Here is a 19,485-nt window from a genome sequence, read left to right as displayed (position 1 = left end):
CATGGCTGCATGCTCAGGCCATAGAAAGTGTCATAAGAGAGATCATAAGAAATATGAAATAAGATAATGATTATGATTCTCTGCCACAGTCACAACTGAGATCATTTGAGCGCTTGATCTTCAGGTGCAGTGTTTAATCTCACCACAGCCACGTTGGAGTGTATTTGGAGGATGCGTCTCCTCAAGTACGTGGACGTGGCCCACGTGATCTCACAAGCGCTCCTCCAATGAGAGCGAGCAGAGGGCGGGCTTCTACCGATGACAGCCAATGACGTGTCACGTTTGTAATACGTTACGTAGCATTAGTCGCATCCGGGTGAGCGTTTTGTGGTGAGTAGCAAGCTAATGCTGACTGAGACAAAATAATGAATTTAGAAATGTTAATATGTGAATATGCTCTAATTTTAGTAACCTTGATGCGTCTATGAAACATTAATACACTAGTTATTGGAAAATATTACAAATGCCAAGTGGCTTCCTGTAACGAGTATATAAAGGCGAGCCAGCTAGCTAGCTAGTTAGCTTCGAGCTAACAAGTTAAGCTAATATCAATGTCCGGGTTTGCTTTGTCACCATTTTTGTATTTTTTGCCACCGTCAATATTGCTTTTAGTTTGATGTCTGCTGTTGTTTATTTCGACAGGTTCGCTCAGGTTTTACTCAGAAGCTTGGCTTTCGATCTTCAGGATGTACAGATCCTTTCGGGTGCTACTGCAGGTGCTGTGGGCCCAGCTGCTCTGTGGGTGGGTGCTGGGCTCCGAGCTAACTTTTGAGCTGCCAGACAACGCCAAGCAGTGTTTCTACGAGGACGTCATCATCGGTACCAAGTGTACACTGGAGTTTCAGGTGCGCCAGTCCTCTTTTGGGCCAAACCCAAGCCCCGATCAGTCGTCCTAATGGGAAGCTGACATTTGTAAAGAATTAACATAGGTCTGACTGTCTTCTTTAAGTAACATCTGTCTTTAAATGTTAACGCTGCAGAGCTAGGAGCAGCTTTATATCAGCAGTAATCAGAGTGATCAATAAATGTCCATATGTAAATATGAATGTGCACTATTAAGCAGAATTTTGTGTATTATTTTATTACAGTTCACAGTAAACTATATTTTTTATGGTGTTTTCATATATATCAGTGTGAGGTTTCTCTTCATTGTTTTGTGTGAGATATCCTGCAGTCTTCATCTTAACAGCACAATTTTACACTTATTGTTACAAACGGAAGTTGCCAAACAATCATGACAAGGCAAATATTAATACTCACTCAGAAACACTCATCAGCTTATTGTCCACATCTGCCTCATAGAGACCAGTATCTGGCCTTAAGCCAAATAATTAGATTTGTCTTTATTGAAATGACAAAATATCTGATATAATAATATCATATATCTGATTGGGATGTGATCATGGCTTTAGTGAATATTATCTATCTTTCTTCTTTCTCTCTGTACAACTGAATTGATGGTCCTCCTGTCTGTGTGTTTTTCCAGGTGGTGACCGGTGGCCATTATGATGTGGACTGTCGTTTGGAGGACCCAGATGGAACAACTCTCTACAAGGAGATGAAGAAACAATACGACAGCTTTACCTTCACAGCAGCCAAGAACGGCACCTTCAAGTTCTGTTTCAGCAACGAGTTCTCCACCTTCACACACAAGACAGTTTACTTTGACTTTCAGGTTGGCGATGACCCTCCACTCTTCCCCAATGAGAACAGAGTCACTGCTCTCACCCAGGTAAGCTGTGTGTGTGGAGATGTACAGTACAAGCTCTTATCAGTGTTTCCCACAGAATGACCTGTGTCCGTGGCAGGAAGGAGGGGTGGCGATCAAATGAGACAGTCAACAGTCTTTCTTCAGAGATGCTTTAAACGTTTGCCTACATAGTGTTGCTTCAATTGTCCACCTTCATGAACACACATGGGCTTGCGTTGCCTCTTTCCGTTTCTCTCTCACAGTATGTGTCTGCACTTTCTTCGTTAGCAGTAAGTTTTTATTAAGTTGCCCAAAAATTATCCTCGTGTTTTGGATTTTATTTCAACAATGATTCCATTTTCACAACAGTAGTTAAGCCGCTTGTTTTTTGTCTGTTGGTTGGTTGATTAAGATTATGATTCAGTCTGCATTGTTTTGTTGTCCTGTTACAGATCTGGTGATCTTAAATTATAGTTAAGCAGTTATGGGTTGTTCAAAATTTGGAGAAACACAGGGCTATCCAGTTTGATATTGGATTAGGCTTGATTGAATTAAAGGGGACTATTCGGCCTTGGCGGAGGTATGCACTGCACTGAGTGTCATTCTAGTTTTGTTAATGATTCATCCTATGAAGATGTTAATAAACAATTTAGTATCAAATGACATAACAACAAACAGAAGTACTTAAAAGCTTTTACAAAACAACAGCGTACATAGGCTTACGTTTTAATAGTAGAGTCTTGGATCACAATTGGTGCACTGGGACGCGTTTGTGCGTGTGTATGTTTCTCTGCAGAGCATCTGCGATGTCAGTAGGCGGGAGGGGCAGAATGATGGCAGATTGTACTCCTAGTTAATCGATTGCTGATGGCATTATACTCTCAGACAGATATAACAATAAAAGTAAAAAATGCCAAAATGGCTCACCAAATATACTTAGGCAGCCGTTAATAAACCTGGGCAGCCCGCCCAAGTACAGTTTGCGTGGGAAACACTGCTAGTGCATTTGCATGTTTGTGTGTTGGCTTTTAAATTTTCATTGTAAATTACTATCTTACAATTGAATACATGCTCTGACATGAGCCCAAATTTTTATTTAGGGAACTGAAGTCTTCTTTTGCAGATGGCATGTAATGCAAAATGAGATCATACACTTTTTCACATCTCTCTCACTTTAACAATTTTATTTTTGTGGCCTGTGCAAATTCCCAGCCAGGCTCCACCTGAGTTTAACCTGAAAAGAGGTTTAACCTGCTGTAATGACTGGATCGCATGTCTGGGTGTGTTTGCCGCGAGATACCGATCGTCTCATTGTCTTCTCGGGCATCTAGAATTTTTACCCGGATGGCCATGTTTTATCTGTGGTAATGACTGAATGTTTCTTTATTTTACAAGTTGGGGGATGTTTTAACATTGGATTTTTTTTTTTTTTTTGCTCCCTCAACTTTGTAAATCAAAGTTAAAATTGTCTCCTCCTTAGTTGGTCTATCATAATTTTCCAGCCACAGTCTAAATATCTTATATTGGTCTTTCCAGTGTGAATCAGCCTGCGTGTCCATCCATGAGGCCCTGAAGTCAGTCATCGACTACCAGACACACTTCCGCCTCCGTGAGGCCCAGGGACGCAGTCGGGCAGAGGACCTCAATACCCGTGTTGCTTTCTGGTCTATCGGAGAAGCCATTATCCTTCTGGTGGTCAGCATCAGTCAGGTGGTCCTGCTGAGAAGCTTCTTCTCTGACAAGAAGACGACTACAACACGCGTCGGATCGTAACAGCCTCTGATCCCGGATTCATCACTTTCTTTGTTCGTACCTTGGCTTGTGTGCTTAGAGTGAGTACGAATATCAGTGCTGAACTAAAATTGGATCATATCAAACTTCCAGGTAGTACAATCTGACATGTTATCCTCGTTCAGCACTGGCATTCTAACAAACTTTATGCAAAAGAGTTTTGTGTGAAAAGGTTATATGTGTTAAGAATGTTTTTGAGTTGGTAAAAGAGGAAAAACCTGAAGAAAGGCTTGCTTGTAACTATCTGTATTGGAGGCGGTTCAAGCAGCTGGTCACATAGTTACAGCAAACTTACTTTAAATATTTGAAATGATTTCTAAATGTTTTCTTATTTTATTTGTGTCCTTTACTCCCCCCCCCCCATCATCTCACATCCTCTCTCCCTGATCTGTTCGATTTTTCAGCCGAAACTGTGCACTGAAATAACCAAGGCAGTAGAAGTTGTGACTAAATGTGTAAAGTAGGGAGAGCATTCGGTCTCTAAGCCCACATTTGCAAGGCAAAGCATTTGGTTATGAAAAATCTGTGGCATCTTTTTCTTTGTTATTAAATCTCACTGTATTAAGTGAGAAAGACTCAATATGGTGTTTGCTTTTATCAGCTCTGTCATTTCCGATGAGTTATTAGCAGGGAGTGTACTGTACAGAGAGTCAGCCATCCTTTAATCTAATAATACCATGAAACAGTTTGAATTTGGGTTGAGGGATTGAATTTAGAAATGTAGATGGTTTCCTTTTAGTGTCTGCAGCCAATTCCTGGAATTGCATTTTAGGCTCCATTTGCCCAAAGATGCATCGGAGCAAAGACGTGCTTCGGTTTGACCACACTTAGCTGAATTATCTTGTAAAAATCTTATTAATACAGGTTGGGGCTTCTTTTTGACATCTATGTGATTCAATGCGGGACGCAAAAAAGTAATTGACATTATTCTTGTGTTTGAAAATGACACATTTTGTGTGTCAAGTGGCAATGCCAACAATTTGAAGTGCACCACCATGTTAAAAAACTTTGTCTTTCACTGGTTCCCTTGCAATGTTATGTGTAATTCTGCCTTTGCTGAAGTGTAACAACTTATTTATCATGTGGGTCAATATTGTCCTCCTGGTTTTATACAGCACTGTTGTAAAATTCATGATTTTTTTTTTTTTTTTTTTGCAAAATATTGCTTGAATGTAAGATAATTCTCGTAACTATGAGTCGTAGTTGTAATTTGAAATGTTATCCCCTCACTGACCACTTCATTTTCAAAAGGAGTAGGAAGGAAGATTTGGACAGCTTATATCTAATGTCTCCAGTGTCATTTTTAATTTTTCCATCATCTAATTCAATCAGTAACACTGAAAGAAAAATTCTAAATATATAAGGTTCATTCTTAAGATTTTAGCTAGACATTTGAGCAGGTAGCACTAAATATGACAGCTGCAGGCTTAGTTCAGCCTGGTAGTGTCGCTTAGACCAGGATTCGCATGGAAGTTGTTCTTTTTGTCAAAATCTGACAGCTCTTAGACATAGTCATCTTGATTGTTGTCATTGTTTGTTTGTGCACAACATCTATGAATGTGACTGAGATCTGATCACCTGTTGACAAAGCCAAGAGACTTGTTATAACGTGAGACTTCTGCCATAATTATTTCTTTTTATATGAATGAAAATGACAGACTTTGACACCTAATCCATCGCAAAACACAATGCTTGTTTGACTTTATACTTTGGTTACGTGGACAACAGCTAACACATCTGTTGTTATTGCCATTTATTATTTCTGGCTTGACTTTTCTTCCTTTGTTCCGCTTTCCCCTCTCGCCATATGCTCATTGTTAGTTTTGTTAAGTGGTGCACTTTTAAATTAGGTCATTTTTGGACACTGAGGTTATTCTGGGAATTTGTTAAGTTATTGGGATGGCTGAATAAACTTTCTGTTAAAATGTCTGGGTATTCTTTTATTTCATCATTAATAAACACTTGTTTTTCATGGAGGGGTGGAAGTTTTGGGATAAATGCCCCATGTCATGCTGGTTTTTTTCCTGTAGGGAGCGATATAATCAAAGCTATCATAGCCATCTTTGCATGGATTAATTTAAAAAAAAAAAAAATATTGCTTAATCCAGCAAATACAGAGGAGATATTTAATTTCTTTCACGCTAATTATTTCTTTATAAAATCACTCGTACTCATAAATCAATAATGTGTTTTTGTTGTTTTCTATTGGCTACGTCACAGCCTAGCGGCTCCGTGATTGGTCGTCGACACGTCAATCACGTGCGGCGAGTTGAGAAAAAAGACTGCGTCGGATCTTCGATTTGACAGAAACCGAGTCGTGATCATCCGGTCGAGCCGTGGGTGGATCGCCTTCCCTATTCGCCTTCCCCTTCGCCGAGACTATATCGTCGTGCCAGCTTGCTGAGTGGCTACACGGACGACTGTTATTCGCCGATTTGAGGGGTAACGTGTGTCGTTTTCTTCTCGACGTGTGTGAGAAAGTAAAAAAAACAAAAACAGAAAACCCGCCTCGGATACCGGGGATATCCCCCGCTTGTGAGGTCGAGCGAGAGACCGAACGTCGTTTTCCCAGGCTAAGCTAGCAGCAGCACGGCGTTACGGGTGGGGGTGGATTTTTCTATATTTCGGCCCTCCGACAGCAAATATAAAAAAAAAAAACGCCTCAGGAGTATGTCGCGGAACAATGACAAGCGGAGCTAATGGAGGAGAGGGGGAGAAGTGTCAGCGGATGAACGGTCAGTGAAAAGAGGTGTGAAGTGTTGCAGCTAAAAGCGGAGCTAGTCGGCTAGCTATCGATCAAGGAAGTTGACTAGCCACCTTGCTAACTCGGCGACAAATGTATTACTGGACCAAGGGTCGCCTCAAACGTCTGAGTTATTAAACAGGGTTAGACATTCACGCAACGTAACAACGGGGTGATGCCGATATTTGAAAGCTGGAGTTCAGGAAAAAGCCACGAAGTGCTGGTGAGCTTTGAACCAAATAAACGCGAGCTAATTGGTTAAACCCTTTTTTAGCTAGAAAGTGGGAGCTTGTTGTAAACAAAGGGTCCCCGAGCCGCTCCGGTTCACACTGACGCTACACCTCCTGCTGTCGTTGAGCCATTGTTTCTGGGACAGCGTTGCCTTTTTTTTTTCTTCTTTTTTTTGTTATTTAACAGTGAAATCAACTCTCAGACATGGATTTAAAGACCGCCGTTTTTAACGCAGCCCGGGACGGTAAGCTCCGTCTGCTTCAGAAACTGTTGGAGAACAAAGATGGGCACGAGGTGACCAAGCTGATGGGCGAGAAGACAAACGGGGCCACCCCGCTCCTGATGGCGTCCCGGTACGGACACCTGGACCTGGTGGAGTACCTGCTGGAGTGCTGCAGCGCTCCGGTGGAGGTCGGCGGTTCGGTGAACTTTGACGGGGAGACCATCGAGGGAGCGCCCCCTCTTTGGGCGGCCTCGGCGGCGGGTCACCTCAAAGTGGTCCAGTCCCTGCTGGGTCACGGTGCATCTGTCAACAGCACCACCCTGACCAACTCCACACCCCTGAGGGCAGCCTGCTTCGACGGGCACCTGGACATTGTTAAATACCTGGTGGAGCACAAAGCTGACCTGGAGGTGGCCAACAGACACGGCCACACGTGTCTGATGATCTCCTGCTACAAGGGACACAAAGATATTGCGCAGTACCTGCTGGAGAAAGGCGCAGATGTCAACAGAAAAAGTGTCAAAGGTGAGTGGGTTCATACTCACAGCTGTCATCAACCCAACAGTGGCCTCCTTTTTTTATTCACATGATTTCTGAGGAAAATAACTACCAGCAAATTAATTGATTGAAGCCAATTGATTCTGCAGATTCCCACATTTCAGACTTTAGTACGGTTTTAATTCTCTATTCCACATCGACCCAGATAGATAGATAGATAGATAGATAAGTAAAACAACACATAAAATACACACATAAATCACAGGTGATCTAAATGTACACGTTGCTATAACCAGCAGGGAAAGACAACATGAGTTAATAATTAAATTGTTAGCAAGTTTCCTTTTTACAGTGACTCAACATAATAACATGAATGTCTGGTTTCACAATGGAAAACACAATGATGACTGTGTCAGCTTGGGCACACTTTGTGGGTGTGTCTGAAAGATCTCATGTTCCCCTTTTTAGATGATCATTTCTAAATACATGAAAGCCAGTGGCCGTTTGTCTTTTTTATTAGAGGACAGACGACAGGATTGCTTGAAAAGAAAAACATCAAAGTGTTGTTGTATCTAAGCGATTTGTGGTCGACACTTCATCAACATCCGATCACTTAAATCGAAACACTTAGTTCTCCTGATCAATAGAGGAGCAGGTGGCAGGTGCTTTAATGTGCACAAACTACTGCGGGGGCTTAAAAACAAGCTATCATGTGGTGATTGAGGTTGAAAGCACTCTCAGTAGCTCATTCTCCAGACTGGTGCCTTTCACATAACAGCTGAACCGACAGGAAGGAGTAGATGTGTAATATTAGATATGAAGTGGCAAATTTCCAATAAAACAACGGACATTGTGCTGATGGGAGGCGAGCAAGCTTGGAAAAGAAGTGGTCAGGGCACCACTATTGCAGCTGATTCACTTGCCCTTAAATTAGCCTTAATGCTGTTTAGAGCAACATAATGAGTATTCAGCTAATCCCTGGCTGTGGAAAGGATTTCCCAAGTTTCTGGATTAACTTGTTTTGGTAGTGGAAGTAAATTAGTCATCTAGACAAGCAAAGCTCAACGCATTTCTTACACCAGGTAAAACTATTGATGTTGAACACACCCCCTCCACGGGGGAAAAGTCAGGTCTGGTGGCAGGTGGTTTTGAGGAAGAGGCATTGTGGCAAATTTATGATAACATGATGATGGAATAGGAAATTATTCTTTTGGACAGTGTTAAATATATGAACCACATTGGAACATGATTGTATAATCACTTGAAAGCATTTATCCATCCCAAACCGTAACACCAATGCTAAAAAAAACAAAAACATATGCAACATTAAGCCAGCTCGTCCTGTCCATCTCTGATAAACGAAAGGAAGAGCTGCAGTGCTGCTGTCCCCAAGTTTTCTGTTTTTTAAGAGCAAGATGGCAAAAGAATCTGATCGGTCTAGTTTTGGAAGAAACTAAACAGTATAAATAATGGTTAATCCCTGACTAACCCTGTTTGGTCTCGTCTACTTGAATATGGATTAGCCTCAGTGCACTGAGAGCAGCCAGGTGAGAGGCAAGCAAAGGCAAAGCAGCATTACACACAAGAATTGTATTGAAATGAAAGGCCAGTAAGGATGGACATGACATGTTTGGGGGTGTTCACTTGTATGTGTGATTTTCTTTTTAACTTTATAGAGTTAGTAATTGCTCCTCAAGAACAACAACTACCACGTGTTTAACTCCAGGAAGAACCAGCTTCTGTTTTACAATGCTCTGTTGATGATTGACCCTGAGGGCTGTGTGGCCTGTTTTGAAAGTGATCTGCAGGATAGGCAAGACATGTTTAGGCCAAGTAGTATTTTACTGCTAATCTGTTACATTCATGTTATGTACCACCATTTACATAAGTGTTACGATGCTTTGTCTGGATGCAAAAGGTGTTCTGAAACACTGAAAAATGTCAGGATCAACACGTGTTAGGAATCCTACTGCAGGAATCTAGTGTGTAGACTTGCTGTCTTAACTTCAGGGAAATCAAGTCTTGTCTGTGATCAATTGTGAGAACAGGAAAACATGCATTATAGTTCAAAATGTGCTCCTTTCATGTACTGATGGCCGCTCAGAATACAATGTCTTCAATCAAGGCCGCTGGTGTCGCTTTTTTTTGATGTGACACACCCACCAAATGAAAGCAAACAACTCAAAGACTGTTTTCAAAACATTTCACAGTGTCAGGAGAGGGCATATAATTTAATGGGGATATCATTGCACACGCACTGGTTTGCTGCAGCTGAGCTGACATTCCCACCCGACAGCTTCTGTTCAGCCGGCTTACCCACTGTACTAGAACTAGAGGCAGCATGACCTGAGCCGCACCTGAATGGGTAATCATTGAGTGGAAGTGAGCGTCTAACAAAGGGTTCAGTGGCAGCATCCACAATAATCCTGGTATCAGCTGATCTGCAGCCATTTGGAATATATTTTCATGAGAGAGGCTAGTGTACAGGGTAAACTGCTGACTTGTAGTTCTGCTGTAACCCTCTGGGTCTCTAATATAGTGATAAGAAATTGTTGTTTATTTTATCTTAAATACACTCAATGTAATAATATGGTACTCCAATTAAATAGCATTACAAATCAAATGAACAAACTATCTCTGAATCCTCCTAAGCTCCTGTGTGGAGACATGTCTTTGTCCAGGTTCTCATTGAATATAAATAACACAATCTGTAGCTTACTGTAAGACATGTGTCCCCCTCTGTTAACAGGTAACACAGCGCTTCATGACTGTGCAGAGTCGGGCAGTCTGGAGATCATGCGGATGCTACTGCAGTATGGAGCCTCCATGGAGCAGGACGGTTACGGCATGACACCCCTGCTCTCTGCCAGCGTCACAGGCCACACTAACATCGTAGACGACTTGACAACGCACCAGCAGGTCAGAGTTGGTCTGCACAGATGTTTGTTTGAGGCCATGGCTGTGACATTTTGAATCCATTGAATATTTATCTTCAAGAAATATGACAAATGTTGTTCCTTTCTTTGCAGACAAGCAACAGGGAGCGCATCGATGCCCTGGAGCTCTTGGGAGCCACATTTGTTGACAAGAAGAGAGATCTGCTCGGAGCTTTAAAATACTGGAAGAGAGCAATGGACCTCAGGTACACGGACAGTAACAACATTGTCCATAAGCCGGAACCCAAGCAGCTGATCATGGCATATGACTACGCCAGGGAGGTGAGTATTAGTTTGAGTTTATTAGTTTTAGAGTCCATCTTTGGTAATTCTGCATTGCATTAAATACCTGTGAAATAGGTTTTAATTACTGCTTGTAAGTCATTATGTGCATTTTATTGCACAAAGATGGGGGAGGGAAAAACGTGCATATTATGCTGGATTTACATTTATCAAAAAAACTAGCGCAGCAATCCAGAGATTTTAGGAGCAAATGCTATTTGCTCCTAAAAACTCTGACTTCATCGCATGTGAACAGAAACTCTAAACTGCTGCACCCTGCCACTGTTCTGACCTTGTAATCCTCTTCCCAGGTAACGAATGGAGAAGAGCTGGACGGGCTGATATCTGACCCGGATGAAATGCGCATGCAGGCACTGCTCATACGTGAGAGAATCCTCGGCCCACAACATCCAGACACGTCTTACTACATTCGCTACCGAGGTGCTGTCTACGCGGACTCTGGGAACTTTGAGCGCTGTATCAATCTGTGGAAGTACGCTTTGGACATGCAGCAGAGTAACTTGGACCCCCTGAGCCCCATGACCGCCTCCAGCCTGCTGTCGTTCGCTGAGCTCTTCTCCTTCATGCTGCAGGACAGAGCCAAGGGCCTTCTGGGGACATCAGTGTCATTTGAGGACTTGATGGGGATCCTTTCCAAGAGCGTGTTGGAGATTGAGCGGGCAGTTAAACAAAATGGACCGATGCCCCCGGACCCTGCCCAGCTCAGCAAGGCCCTGTCAATCATCCTGCACCTCATTTGTCTTTTGGAGAAGGTGCCGTGTACTGCAGAGCAGGACCACTTCAAGAAGGAAACTATTTATAGGTAGGTTCAGTGTAAATGACATGTGTTAGAGCAGACATTGGATTTTTAGGGCTGATACCAATGTTAGTAAGTAAAGAAATTCTGATATCGATATTTTGGCTGATATACACACATCTTTTGCCACGATCCACCAACATTAGTGAAACAGTCAGAAACCGCAATTTATAACTATTCATTTCACTGGGAAATGAATAGTTATAAATTATCTCTAGCATCTCTTTCTCTTATAATCTGCGAAAAATAAAAGTTTTCATATTGGCGCATATGTGCATATACACTAATACCGATATTTCTGTGATATTGGCAGATAATATATTCCAACTGATGTATCAGTCCGGCTCTGATTTGTCACAGTGTACTGGGAGGTCATCCACATATGGTAGTTTTCAGGGAATGCACTGGTTTTGTGGTGATACTCATTTGACCTCATTTCTGCAAGTCTTTTTTTAGCCCAGCCATGTATTTGTAGCAGTGTAAACTTGCATCAGTCTGGCTGTCGAGGCGCATTTGCATCCCCTTTTTTGGCAAACAAGAGTCAGTCCAACTGAAGAATGCATTCCCCCTCTGACACATGCCTTTTGTGAATTTGTCTCAGTGAGTCAGGTACTTTGATGACTGCCATAATCTGTGTCAGTAGCTCAATCAAACCTGAAGCCAGTTCAGACACTGTCCTGTACTTCGGTAGTGTTGTTACCTTGATGTTGATAATTTTTCCATATCTTCAGATTCCTGAAGCTCCAGCCGTGTGGTAAGAACGGCTACAGTCCACTACACCTGGCAGTCGACCGCAACACCACCTGCGTGGGCCGCTATCCTGTCTGCAAGTTCCCCTCCCTCACAGTCGCTTCCATCCTCCTCGAGTGTGGGGCAGATGTTAACAGCCGCGATGAGGATGACAACAGGTCTGTTTGTTTGTATTTTTCTTCTTCTCTAGTGCCAGCTCTCATAATTTGCTGTTCTTTCTCTATCCTGGTTTCAGTTTTCACCAATAATTCTGTTAATAAGAAGCAAAATAATAGAAAAAATAAAATAATTGTGCTAACCCTTCTCTATCTACAAACTAAGAAATAATAAAGTTGGATAAAAAGGAAAACAGGTTAATCCAGAACAAAGATAACATCTTTTCTAGTATAACCTATAATCTAATCTCTCCCATCAGCCCCCTTCACATCGCTGCATCCAACGGCCACCCAGACATCATGAACCTGCTGATTTCATGCGGGACTCACTTTGACAGCACCAACGCCTTCCAACAAACTGCATGCGACCTCCTGGACGAGAAGGAGCTGTCCAGGAATGTCATCCAGCCCATAAACCACACTACCCTGCAGTGCCTAGCAGCCAGGGTCATCGTCAAGCACAGCCTCGACTACCGGGGAAACATCCCCGAGAAACTAGAGGCCTTCGTTTTGCTCCACAGATAATGATTGTGAAGGAGTGGATGGATGAAAAGAGGAGGGGGTGTGATTACATCGAGTGGACTCGACGGACTGAGGAGCACTATAGCTCAACACCTGACCCACGAGGTGTTTGAGGAGCCGCAAGACGATTTTTGTGGGTTAGGTTTGCAAATTCAAACTCTTTGGAGGAATGAACTTGAAGATTGGTGTGAACAAAAATGTCCTCATTTAATCGGGATAAGCTGAAAAATTATTGGAGCAAACAGAGGAATGAGTTACCATTTGCTTCCTCTGTTTGCCGTTTGGGATGAATTACGAGTGGATTGCAACATGGACACACACAGTTGTATCTCCGGATGAAGTGAGCAAGGGGTTTACGTATTTTGCTTTAGGAAAAAAATGTTTTTTTTTTTGCATATTCCACTATGCTATTTATTGAATGAAACTTGAGAGATTTTTCTCCATGCTGGCTCCAACTGGCCTCAACTCTGCCTGCTTCTCTCTTCGCAAAGCAAGGATTGAGGCGTTTCTACATATGCTGGGACTTCAGGTTTATTTTTTGTTTGTCCCATCACTGTTGCCAACAGTCATGGACCCTTCCTCAGTCATCATTAGGGTTTTTTTTTTTTTTTTTTGTACTTTTACGATACATTTAGTTATTGTCATGCAAATCTGGATATCTGCCCGAATGGTGTGGATTCTAGACTCATTTGTCGTTCCCACTTTAGTGTATAAAACAAAGCTTTACGAGAAGGGTTTAATGTCTGCGAACACCATAAGTGCTTTATTCTTCCTATGCACAGGCTAGGCTGTTGGAAAGAGAGACTGTTGTATTCTGTGCCGGCACTTGTCTGTGCAATATCTCTCATGAATATTTGTGTTTACCTCATTGCTGCCGTTTCCTTCAGTATCCCCTTACTTTACTCAGAGAAGGTGGGGGGATGCGAAACCATTTTACTGATTGTTGTTGTAAGAAGAGTGAATGAATTTGAGTGACTGTGTATGTTCATATGTGTGAAAGAATGCGAACACCACACAGAGTGTTTCTTGAATGCAGAGTGTTGTTTTTTTTTTTTTTTTTTTTCGAGCTCACACAAATGATTGAGGACAAGAGTTTGGTGAAGTGGCACTCATGGAGATTCCATATTGCACATGACTGCCACTAGAAACAACCGCTGGAGTGTGCAGGCTTGTACACAGAAGTGACCTCTTAACATTCATACATGGCCGACCTTTAAATGCAGTCGTTCTTTTTAATGATCCTGATCAAAAGGCAAAACTCATACCATCATCGGCCCACTGTGCATGTGCAGCAGCAGCATATCAACCAACCAGTCACTGCAGAAAACCTTTCATGAGAACTCCTAGACTTAGACTACAGCTAGGGTAGTTCTGCTCATTTTGTACAACTGTCGTCCAATTGTATGAGAACTGAAGACACAAACGAGTGGGAGGACGCCGTAAAGTTTGTGAGTTATCTTGTTTGCACATTAGCTTTAGATGTGTGGGTTGAAAAAAGGGCTTTTCATAAATCGTAGGTTTTCATATTGCAGTCTATTAAACCTGACAGTTAAAAACCAGACATAGAAAATGTATGAGGACTACCAGGGCAACTTGATTTGAATCTGCACTTTACTACAGCGGAGTTTAAGATTTGATATGGCATTAATCAAGTTCATGTCTTAATAACCAGTTTGACAATAAACCCATGTTGCACATGTCTCCTCGTCCAGATGTCTTTATTTTTCCTTTTCTGTCTGATTGTGGGGGGATTTTGAAGATGGGAATTATTGCAAATGTTTAAGTTTATATGAGATGATGTCGTTCATCCTTCAGTTGTAATCGATGGAAATTTCTCATGGCCTAATTTGAATTGAATGCAGTCCAATGACATGTATCTCAGGCTTGCCAGGTCTGCGGTTTTCCACAGAATTTGGCAAGCAGAGAACAAAAGCACACAGACACACATGTGATGTGCCTGTACTCTCTGCCGGCCGATGCCCGACTCATCCCCAACTCTGCTAGTTAGTGAAACTACTAGCTAGCTAGCATCACCTGGAGAAAGGAAAAGTCTTTTTTACTATTAGCCTAAAACTTCTGCAATTTAAATATTAATTCAGCAAGTACATTACCTCTAAACAAATATGTACATAACAGTAACAACAGCAACAGTACAAGTAGAAGCTACCATGAGGATGTGATTAAAATATGGCATTCACTACAGTAATATGGTAACAACATTGCAGTCATGTTTTCTAGGCGGGGAGGAGGAAGGACAAGTGAAGAGAAAGCAAAAAGAAAAAACAAGGTTAGTTACTGAGTCGGTGTCTTTGATAATACACTATCTACTTACATAAGGCTATTTTGGGACCAAAGTGAAGTAACTGTTGAGGGAAAACAAGTTCAATAGCAACCTAGTTGGACTGAAAAAGCAGTATATGCTTTGGAAAGGGCATGTTTTGTGTTTCTGTACAGACTTGGCAACCCCAAAAGAAAAACGTGAGCGGAAATTGCTATACAGATACTGAAAATCTACTTTGACCTACTTTGATCAGTGTACTGTAAATGTACTGCTTCGAATGGTTCACTTCCTGGCAATATGGAATAGTTAATAATTACCAAAAAACATGTCCAGTATAGTCGTTAAACTCTCACCAAGTTATCTTCAAGCAGTTGTTTTACTGAGTTACTGAGCGGTCGGCTCATTCCAGACACTTGAGCTGGGAGCGGGTACGCACAGGACCCCTCTGGACTGGAATGTGTCCAGAGAAACCTTTGACGTTGCTCATGCTGGGCATCCAGTCGCTTCCGAGAACTGTCCCAAATAAAAACATGCTGATTTGTGGCATGTTTGTTCAAGACTTGTGGCTTAAAGCAATAAACGAGCAGCAGCGGCTGACAGGGAGCTTTGAAGAAAGCCTGGACTGTTTTCTACCTTATTGAGAGATTGACTGATTATTTTTTCCACTCAGTCAGAGGAACTCATCAAATATGTTTGCTTTTGGCCATAGTACAAGAAATAAAAAAATATGAAAAACACTTCCCAGCTTTTGGCAAGTGCTCAGCACAGACATCTGAACAGTTGTTTCTATCAGGTACAGTAGCTGATAGGATCAATACAGCCAAATCTGACATCACAGTCCGTAAAGATAAAGGATTCAATTATAAAGCAAGTGATCCTACAAACACTGCAGCTGACAAAACTTTAAAATCATCATCATTTGTGTCAATAGTGTTAAAAGCAGTCGTCCCCGGCTCTTTTACATATTCAAGGAAATCACTGAACCTGTTCAGAAGGAAGTAACAGTCACTTATGCCCCGTTTCACCAACATGGACTCGGTTCCCATATCTGTAATAACAGAACAAAAAGTTGCAGTTAATCAATGCCATCTGCCATCTTGCTATTACTGTTAACTTTGTTTTACTTGTCCTTTGTTGATGATGCATCCTTGATTACAATGTGATGGTTCGCTGAAGAGCAACCAAGGTTCCAAGAATCCACAACAGAACCGGGTCAAGAGCCAGAGCTCATTTTGCAGAAGAGAGAGTGAGATGAGGTCAAGGAACCTAAAAAAGGAAGGAAGGGTCATGACTTTACTAAATCTTGCTTTGGTGGCAGACTATGGTGTCAGCTGTATTGGAGTCTATGGGAGATGCATGGAGGAACACACTAAAACCCAACATATTTACATCAGATGACTTCTGATGAAGAAATGCCTCCAGAAAATGAAAGAACAGACTTCAGAGAGAAGGTCGGCAACTGATTTTTTTATTGACATATTGTTTCTCCCTCAAAGGCGGAGGAACTGTTTGGTCGGACCTGCCCCCTTTGGTCACAATAAAATTATCCCTGTCAATCATTTGGGGAAAAAAATCTGTGACCTACTTCCTGAAGTGTGTTCTTTCATTTTCTGAAGGCATGTCTTTGTCAGAAGTCATACGACAGAAATATGTTGGGTTTTATCGCCCATAGACTTCAATACAGCTGACACCACATTCTGGCACCAAAGCAAGATTCAGTGATGCAATCTTTAATGGACCTTGGAAACCTTGGATGGGGTAAGGTAGTCACACATTGTTGGTTTTATAGACATGTTAGCGTCATGGATCCACCACTTTGGTGCTATTTGATGCATTGTCATGATATTCATGCTCCCCAGAGGATGAACCCTGCTGACTATGATGATCCTCAAACTGTTCTTCTAGTACCACCAGCAGATTCATATTTTCCACATTTAGAGACATTTTCTTGACAACTATTGGATGGATTGCCATGAAATTTGGTACAAATATTCAGAGTCCCTCAAGGATGAACCCCTGTGATTTTGGTAGTCCTCTGACTTTGCTTCATGCGCCACCACCAGGTCAGATTTTCCATTTGTGAATTAGCTTTACATAAAAATAAATTTTTTACAGACATCTGTGGTTACTGGACTGTTGGTGGCTCTTCAGTGCCACAAGTAGGTTCATATCTTGTCACAACATAATCCAGATGTTAGAGTCGATTCAGATGCCTGCTGTATTTTTCCCTCTACAACTTAAAAGTTACCCTTTAAAAATAAAGATGAACACCAGCCTTATCCTTTAGGCAGCTGTCAAAAACATTTGCTTGGTTCCTTCTCCAGGTCTCAGGTCAGATCATCGTTCTGTTTAAACATTTTGAAGGATGACAAAATGCTCTCACCCAACAATTTGATGTTAAAGCTCCCTCGTATGCAAAGAAAAAAGGAGCCGAGTTCTGTCTCGATGATGCATTTATTACATTATATAAAAGTCACGATGGGAAAATAACAAATTAAAATGCAAAGATGAATTAGTTTCTTTTTTTCCCCACCCCCTCCTCTCTCACAGCAAGACTCTCACCACCTGTTTCCTCCACATGTACAGCAGCAGCAGCAGCAGAAGCACCCAGTCCCAGAATCTCACACCTATCCTGTATGTTCCCTCATGAGTCACAGGCAAGATCTCTTGCAAAGAGGAGAGTAGGAATCTCTTAATGAGTCACGATTGCTGTAGGTATGTGTACTGGGCAACTGAGGCAGAACAGAGCAGGTTTGGGTGGATGTTTTTGAACCATTTAAGTGGGTCAAGAGCCCATCTTGTGATCTATAAAGAAGGATTTTGCAACACGCAGCCATTTGAAACCATATTTTGTTTTTCTTACATAACAGAACAGAACTACAGCTTATTCTGAACCTGAGAAAAACAGTTGAAAAGAAGCGAAGGTGTAAGTCTAAGGAGTGTCATTGAACTGTACTGTTTTGCTTAATCATGGCCACACCCGTAATTACCTGCTAAAAATAGCACAGATATGATGCGAAAGAGGACACATGGTTATTTATTTTGACCCAGTGTGAGGAGAAACATATTTCCGTGAACTGTGTCAGCTGGAAAATCAATCTGACTTCACCCACATCTCGGCAACGCTTCCTTCTTTCCAGCCTCTTATCTCAGCTGTGTAAAACTCAGTTAACCTAGATTTCCCTCCAGCGGGAATGTTAATGTCTCTCTTTGATGGCAATTGTGAAGTGTAAAGCGTAGGTGTTTCTGGGTCTCAGGGCCCGGAACAAGTCGAGGCTTGTCAGAGCACAGTGTGAAACGTGAGTGTTCATGTGGCGCAGGCCTACTTACTCCGGCACTGGAGGTTAACAGTGCCATCAGCCCCGTGTCGAGCTAGATGTTGACATAATGAGGGAGAGAGATAAGAAGGGGTGTCGAGAGAGGGAGAAAGGAGTACAGATCAAATGAGGTCTGTACCACAGGAGGAAGGTGTGCGTGTAGGAGGACGATGTGTGCATAAAAGCCAGATTTTCGAGAAAAATCACTTGTCAGCTCAGCAGGGAGGGGGTGTAGTGAGTCAGAGGGTTGCCCATGAAGATGGTGAGAATCTACCTCGCTGACCTATCTCTGAGCAGGAAACAGACTCCTTCTCAGCTTCAAGAACGGGGTCATTTTTATGTTCTTGTTTTTATCACGCTCACAGGATGCAGTGGGTATTATTCACAGGCAGGAAGTATGAACCATATATGGTGCAAACACAACGATACATAACGCATGGAAACCAGGATAGGTTTGCATTTTTTCAAGTTTTTGTTTCAGATGGAAAGTTGCATAAAGTTTAATCATCCACAAAACATTTCCGAAGCTTCACAGGGAAACAGCGTGGCAGCATTCCCGCACTTTATTAAACTTCATGGTAATTTCTTCTGTCTTTCTCACTCAGTTTTCTACATATTGTGTTTGAAAAAAGTCAGACAAAGACAAGGGTTAAGTGTCTGAGTGCACAGATTAAACCCTGATCCTCCAGATGATATTAAAGCATCTCTGACACAGTCCTCGCTCGCTGTACAAAAGGCTCCACATTATGGCTTATTTTCGTGGCCTTTTGGCAGCGCTGTTAGCTCAGCCTACTTCTGTCCCGTCTATATTTAGGGCCGAATAATGCCCTGTTGGAAAGCTGTCCTACATTAAGCGAACTACTCCATCTCTGAATACCTGCAGGTGAACTGGGCCTCATTCACCAGACATCTCTCCGTCCCTGCGCCTCCGCCTGTCTCCACGTGCCGGCCCGGTGAGGACAGACCGGGAGCTGAGCAGCAACAAAGCAGGACATTTTGAATAAGGCCTATTGTCAATTTGAATGTTTTATTACTTTTTCAATTTCCCATGTCTACCTTTATCTGTCTCTGTCATTGTCTGCAGCACTGTCTGCCACCTCCTCACACCTTTTTTTTCCTTATCTTCCTCTCTCTCTCTGTCCTTCATCACAGCAGCAGGAGAGACATTTCTGCTCTCTTTATGGATGAACTCCCACCTTTATCTTCACAATGAGCGACAAAACAAAACAGATTCAACATGCAAAGAAGA

The 19,485-nt window shown here is 42.2% G+C and overlaps 2 protein-coding genes across 2 annotated transcripts; both read left to right on the top strand.

Annotated features, from left to right (window-relative positions):
* Positions 1-273: 273 nt before the first annotated feature.
* tmed7 (transmembrane p24 trafficking protein 7) lies at positions 274-5,410 on the top strand. Its single transcript, XM_073466328.1, has 4 exons — positions 274-330; positions 643-845; positions 1,487-1,732; positions 3,227-5,410. The coding sequence occupies exons 2-4, from the start codon at positions 687-689 to the stop codon at positions 3,461-3,463; spliced, it is 642 nt and encodes a 213-aa protein (XP_073322429.1). The 5' UTR covers positions 274-330; positions 643-686; the 3' UTR covers positions 3,464-5,410.
* Positions 5,411-6,576: 1,166 nt separating this feature from the next.
* Positions 6,577-14,337, top strand: fem1c (fem-1 homolog c). The gene is made up of 6 exons (XM_073466881.1): positions 6,577-7,203; positions 9,926-10,095; positions 10,206-10,394; positions 10,706-11,217; positions 11,943-12,119; positions 12,377-14,337. The coding sequence occupies exons 1-6, from the start codon at positions 6,660-6,662 to the stop codon at positions 12,639-12,641; spliced, it is 1,857 nt and encodes a 618-aa protein (XP_073322982.1). The 5' UTR covers positions 6,577-6,659; the 3' UTR covers positions 12,642-14,337.
* The last annotated feature ends 5,148 nt before the right edge of the window (positions 14,338-19,485 follow it).

This window comes from Pagrus major, chromosome 5, assembly GCF_040436345.1.
Source record: "Pagrus major chromosome 5, Pma_NU_1.0".
Taxonomy (NCBI): domain Eukaryota; kingdom Metazoa; phylum Chordata; class Actinopteri; order Spariformes; family Sparidae; genus Pagrus; species Pagrus major.
The sequence above is the reverse complement of the archived record's forward strand: the minus strand, read 5'-3'. Positions and strand labels throughout refer to the sequence as shown.

Coding starts and splice junctions, on each gene's coding strand:
- tmed7 (XM_073466328.1), top strand. CDS start 687: ATGTACAGATCCTTTCGGGTGCTACTGCAGGTGCTGTGGGCCCAGCTG. Junction 846..1,486: donor AGTGTACACTGGAGTTTCAG/GTGCGCCAGTCC, acceptor GTGTTTTTCCAG/GTGGTGACCGGTGGCCATTA. Junction 1,733..3,226: donor GAGTCACTGCTCTCACCCAG/GTAAGCTGTGTG, acceptor TGGTCTTTCCAG/TGTGAATCAGCCTGCGTGTC.
- fem1c (XM_073466881.1), top strand. CDS start 6,660: ATGGATTTAAAGACCGCCGTTTTTAACGCAGCCCGGGACGGTAAGCTC. Junction 10,395..10,705: donor CATATGACTACGCCAGGGAG/GTGAGTATTAGT, acceptor TCCTCTTCCCAG/GTAACGAATGGAGAAGAGCT. Junction 12,120..12,376: donor CGCGATGAGGATGACAACAG/GTCTGTTTGTTT, acceptor CTCTCCCATCAG/CCCCCTTCACATCGCTGCAT.